Consider the following 6,472-nt stretch of genomic DNA (forward strand, 5'->3'; position numbering starts at 1 on the left):
GAGATGCAGTTTTCAGCAGCTGCTTTTTTCAGAAAATGATTATTCAATGACCCAACATTAGAAGGGTTTCACATCTAGAAACTAACTGTCTAAATAGTTTCCGTAACTAATTTAACAATTTACAAAGTGACTGAATGGAAAAAAGCTAGCCTCCTCAGTTTTTAACTACATGGTGAATCAGAAAACAAATTTTAAATCTTTACAATATTACAGTCTTTAGACAATTTATTTTTTATTTTTTGTCACATTGGCAGAAATGGGCTTCCATAAAGTTTGGACATTTTTTTGTGTTTTTTTAAATAATACCACCATCAGGTGTTGCCCATTTAATCATCTAGGGTGTAAAAATTAGCTGTAGCTGTCAATATTTTGATATTGTATCTCAAAATAATAAGTTATTTTTTTAACCAATTAAAAATATTGAGAACGTTTACTTATTTGTTAGATACTAAGCCAAAATATTTTATAAAGTTTGTCATCATTTTAAGATGCCAAGTCAAACATTTTAAGTTTCGAACAGAAAAGAAATTCATTACAGCTTAAAAAGTTTGAGCCCAAAGACTTTACACCATTCACTATCCCCGGAAAACAGAAGAATGTGCAATGCATCACATGATCAGATCATCTGATCATATGATGAAAACGAAAGTGTGATATATAGGACCAATTATGGGAGTGGAAATAAGGCTCGTGCGTGCTCCGCAATGACAAATAAATGAGATGCAGATGCAGCTTTATACAACCGAAGAAGAATGCCTCTGCATTATTTCAATCCACAAAACATTTTATTCATCTGGACGCGGTTTGTTTCCACAGTTAAAAAACATCCACCAGGAAAACAACAACAACTCCATATCTTAACTCAGATGATGCAAAGTTTGTTATTTTGGATACAGAGACAGACCGATAATGTAATGAAAACTACAGTGCACTATGTGTGAGTGTGTATATATGTCTACTAGATTGTCGTGGTTAATCAAAACAACAATAGATTTTAGTAAGTCACCCTGACTCAATGGCATCCAAGAAAAATGTCCACATTTGACCAGATAAAATATGAGCATTTTAGCCATTTAAACACAACATGGAGATTTTTCTATGGCAATTCAACATGTATAATATATTTTTTAAATTTGTTTTTGCTTTCTTGAGAATAATAACAAAAAAGACTAAACTAAACAGAATTGAACTAAATATGAACTAAATATGAACTAAATCGATGCCTACCTGTGTGCACAGGCCGTGAATCATGTTGGATTTGATACCTCACATCCCTCCCAACATACAGGAGTTGTTCTGCTGAAAAGTTCAAGTCCAACATAAAGCGAAGGGAGAAAAATCCCATCATCAGCCCAGTGGTGAAGATTAAATTAGACGTTGCGCGCCTCATCCTCCCGATTTACCTGTAAATGTGGAATTGGACCGTCATTTCCTTTTAAATTAAAGATTTAAATTGTACGGCTACCAAACACAGATATTTAACTGGTAACGTGTCAATAAAACCTTAAATAATGAGAGTGGAAAAAAGAATTTAGCTGTGTAAAAAATGATTTTACCTGGTCAGGACTGAGCCCCGAGCTGCAGTTTCCCTTCTGTGTTTCCTGCAGTGGACAACAGACTGGGCGGGCACACGGGAGCAGAGTACCTGCTCTCACACAGGTGTTATCTCTATATGTCTGATTAGAGATCCTTTTGTTTAAGGTAGGCGGAACCAGACACGCACATCCCGACGTCATCAAACTCCGCAAACAGATAAGGACATACAGACGGCTGATCAAAAGGAAAAGCCAGCCTCTGGTTAAAGTTAATAATGACCTTTTGATTGACATGCATTAATGGGACATGAATGAGTGCAGAAGGAGAGTGGCACAGTATAATATAGAATTTGTAACAGTTATTCTCTTTTGTAGATTACCATTCATCACCCCATCTAGTGGGAGGCATGCAGTAGAATGCTTCAAATGCTGTAAACTCTACTACTGCCCCCTAAACATAAGTTCAGCCTACCATCCAGGCTTCAATGACATTCATTTTAAAGGTAATTTTTACATACACTGTAAAACCAAACAGCATATCTTAATAAAAGAAGTAACTAACATGAACTAATTTTTCAGTCACTAATTCCCGTAAATTAAACCCAACTCAAAAATGAACTGTTGAAAACTGTTTTGAGTGCACTTCTAATTTGAACTTGAATTTTCCCCGGGATAAATAATGTATCTATAATCTATAAATAAATAAACAGAACAAGTTCAACAAAAAAGACATAGACTTAGACAATAGTGCAATGGTGCAAAGGATGCTGAAATAAATATTTTAGTGCAGGTATTTTTATGTACATGGGGATATAACAGTATATACAGTATACAAAGAAACGTAATTTTCAGCAATGGAAAATAAGTAATGGTTTCATTAGCCAGCGCATACACAATCTGCTGCATATTACAGCTAAATAGTACACTAAAATATGTTTCTGAAACGATTTTAAGCGAGAAATAGTCGCAGTAACAGAATCTAGCTTCCTATTTGATCAGCCAATTATTGGACCATAATTTACCAAATGAACATCATAATGTATTGAAATAGCGACTGAGACCCTAAACTCATCAGGAAACTGTTTACTGAGCTCAAGTCTGCTCATTCTCCATTAGAATGGATGGGATCACTGTGTCTTGCAGTCAATGAAGCTCCCCCTCCTGGAATTTACATAGAATGCAGGTTTTAAGACACTTCCACAGTGCCTCCCCTTTAAGAGCAGGAAGTTCTGTCAGACAGAGCAGATCCCGGGGAGGATCAGACTTCACATTCTTCACATTTTAGATTCCCGATCTAAAAAAAGAAATGATTGAATGGTGAACAATAATGCTTTGACAAATATATTTATGACTCACACATTCATCTCGTGTTCCTCCACTACAATGCAAATGAATGGTGTTTCTTACACAGCCGCTTCACAATTGGTTAGGGTCTTCATATGTTTGATATTCATCCATCATCAATTAATCATGCATAAAGTTGTCATACACTGGAGAAAAGGAAGATGGTGAGAAGAATTGGGGATCTGGGAGGGTTGGAGGGAGGCGAAAGATAAGAACATGAGTAGACATTACATGCCCGAGACCCTTAAAATTATGATTTACTAATATAACAGTTAAGTAAGCAGTGATACGCGCTGTTGGCTGTTTAGGACAAATAAACAAGAAAGGTAAGCACAATAAATGATTCCCTGTGCAGTACTTTTTTGAATGATATGGTGAGCCTCTGGCATGGTATGAGTTGCATACAGGCAAAAAAAAAAAAAACACTTTTGTGCCCCCCCTCCATCCTGACATCAGATCTGCACCCCTGCTCTTTGTGCTTCAACGAACAATGTTTACCTGTCGAGGAAGGATAGTAACACAAAGCCAGAATTTAGTACTAAGAGGCTGTAACTTGATTCATCGAACTCAGACTGCTGGAGCCTAATATTAGCTTTAGGTTAACATTAGAATTAATTTGTGTAAAGCAAAGACTGTAGATTTTGTCCCCTAGCAGTTACACTGAAATTGCTTTATGAAGGGATCTCTTTGCAGCCAGTATGGACAGGAAGAACAATTAATGTAGACATGGCTGTGTAAGTATTGTATTAAGATAGACTAAAGGATACACAACAAAAAAAGGACTGCGCCCCAAATGATGTCAAGTACAAACACAATGCACTATTGTTAAAACTATGGAAACGATATTTCCTAAAAACATTTTGTGCCAGTACAAAACTTGATTTTGAATTTCTTTTCCCTTTTTATGTGAATCCTTCTCAATACAGCAATTCAACCTTCATAACCAGATTAATCAGACGGAAAGATGAGCAGTTTAAGGATGTGTTTAACCATAGCATCTTGTCTCACTTGGAACTATGCATCTCTAATTGTTAGATTGATGATTATATGTTCACGGCTTCTTCCTACAACACAGTTAGCTCCTCGGGGATAGTGGTGATTCTACTCTGACCTCTACACCCTCACCCTACTACGAGCCAGTGCAGGGGAAAAGTGCTCACTCTCCTTGTCAGAGCAGACAGCTCTTGATATTATCAGGATTATCAAGGGAAGCCACAAAGCTGTTGCCACATCTTAAGATACATGAAGCGATACAAGTTTATGCCCTTCGTGTTTCCTGAACGACGTCAGACTAGCACTAGCACAAATGTATTATGAGGGAAGAATTTTGTTGAACAATAATAATAATGGTGTGGCTTGTTAGGTATCAACTTTGTGTAAATGGCTGCACAATATGTACTGAGCACTACAGTGAGCCAAAATCAGTCAGTCGAAATGTGGAGTTTAACTCTTTAAACTCATTCCATCATTGATCTTATGTACATATAGTAAGAATATGGATGTTTCTGAAAACTAAGTACAGGAATATCACTTATTTTAAGTATTAGTGTGTCATTAATAAGGTTACCTTCAATAGCTGGAATAAAGTATACAGTTTCCATATTACTTACACGTCCAGAGGAACCACAGCAACGTCAGCACCCATTTGAGTTGTATCTCCGGCCATCTAAAAGAATGTTGAGAGGTGAGACTTTATCATACAATCTTTATGCAGGCTGGAAAAATAAACAGCTGTTCAGTCACAGTATACACACTTGTCTGATTCAGTGTTAATATTTAAAAGGTACAGTGTGTAACATTTAGGAGGGTCTACTGGCAGAAATGGAATATGATATTCATGGGTATATTTTCATTAGTGTATAATCACCTGAAAATATCAAATATTCAGTTTTCGTTACCTTAGAATGAGCCGTTCACTGCTAGATGGCACTAAATGCTTCACACTGATCCTTAAAAATGTAATAATTTAACATCAGACAAATACACACATATAAAAAAACTGTAAACAAGTCAATGTCATATGCCAGGGAAATCCAAATATAACTGAGCTCCTTTACCAAAACACAGTAAGAAAATACAAATGGTGTAAACAATTGTTCATGATAGATTCTATATATATGTATAGCTGTACAAAATGTGGTGCTTTTGTTTTCTGCTGGCATTTTAGATGCAAAGCCTCTGTAGGAGCTCCCTTACTGCATCACTATGAATCAAACACGTTGCAGTCAAGTGAATCTGACAACGTTCGGCATTCAGAATGAAACAATAAGTGAAAGGTAGAATGGCTGGGATAGAAAACGAAAGCCCATTGTGTGTTTATTGCTTAGTCAGCGTGTCATCCTGGCAGTCTTTAACTTTAACCCTTAACATAATTTTAACAGGTGAGTTTTAATTCACCCCTGGAACAATTGTCACAAATGGGGGAAGCGGCCTCAAGTTACTTTCCTGTCGGCCTCCATTTGCCAGCCACAGAGGTCGGCACTTCAGACAGTTTTACAACACAAATTTTGTGCAGGCTTTCAACCCCAACTACATAATTTGCACAATCTCAAAAATGTATAAAACTCAAAACTCCCAGTTATGTAAGATGCTGATGTTTATCAAAGTTCCTTGAAATCCACTACCCTGTACCACCAGTAAATCCAGGCGTTTCCTGTAAGGTGTATGGGGGGGGGGTTTAGCGAGGTGTTTTAGCGAGATAAGAATTTTTTTTTATTTTGACTGCTATTGAGCTCGCAATAGTATTCATAATTAGTGTGAATGATCATTTTTGCATCTCAATTTTAGTATTCACTATAAAGACTATTACGCTTCCTCCAGACAACAATATTCATCCCATTCAAAGTCTGTCCCTGACATCACGGTCTGGCTTTAGAAAGCACTACAGTACAGAAAAAGCTCTACTCAGAATAACAGATGACATTCTAATGAGTGCAGACTCTCCTAATCTCACTATTCATACAATTCTACTAAACACACTTAGGAACTGGTCGGCCTACGTGAAAACTGCTCCTAACTGGTTTTGATCTTACTTGTCAAACAGAGTTTTTAAAGTTACTATTAGCTCACACAATACAATAGACAATAGAGATGAGACCATTGAAATGTTAAGTGTTATGAGTTAAGTGTTTTTGGCATGACTGGCCGAGTGCTAGCCATGTTCCTGAAAGGGGGCTTTAATCCTGTGATGTTTAACCTTTAGTTTTGTTGTATATGATTGTATCCCGTATGTGTCCACATGAGGAAAGGACACGAGTGAAAATACCTTGCTACTTGTTACACTCAGAATGGACTATTTGTATATGTCTTCATTATGTCTGGAGGGGATTTTTAAGGTTCATAATTATTCCATAAATCCTAAACTGCAAGAAATAACTTAACCTTCATAGTCTATATTACTGAGCTCTGGGGAAAGACGGACACAACTGGAGGAATAGGCGTACACATCCTGGCCTCATGTTGGACAAGTTTCAGCATTCTCGCACTGTAAAGTTGAAGGTTGAGTCAAAGCTGACACCGGGAAGCAGTGCTGAAAGTTGTCTGGCAAGCAAGCTATGGTCATACTGTACAATTGGCTGAGATACGGGGGGGGG

The 6,472-nt window shown here is 37.1% G+C and overlaps 1 protein-coding gene across 1 annotated transcript in view; it reads left to right on the forward strand.

Moving 5' to 3' along the window:
* LOC118338481 overlaps positions 1–861 on the forward strand; it is an 8,955-nt gene extending 8,094 nt beyond the window's left edge. The window contains exon 20 of the mRNA XM_035675779.1: positions 817–861. Within this exon, the coding sequence (XP_035531672.1) occupies positions 817–861 (45 nt within the window). The remainder of the gene's footprint in view (positions 1–816) is intronic.
* Positions 862–6,472: the final 5,611 nt, after the last annotated feature.

Source organism: Morone saxatilis, unplaced genomic scaffold, assembly GCF_004916995.1.
Source record: "Morone saxatilis isolate NCDOM2014 unplaced genomic scaffold, NCSU_SB_2.0 Contig4, whole genome shotgun sequence".
NCBI lineage: Eukaryota > Metazoa > Chordata > Actinopteri > Moronidae > Morone > Morone saxatilis.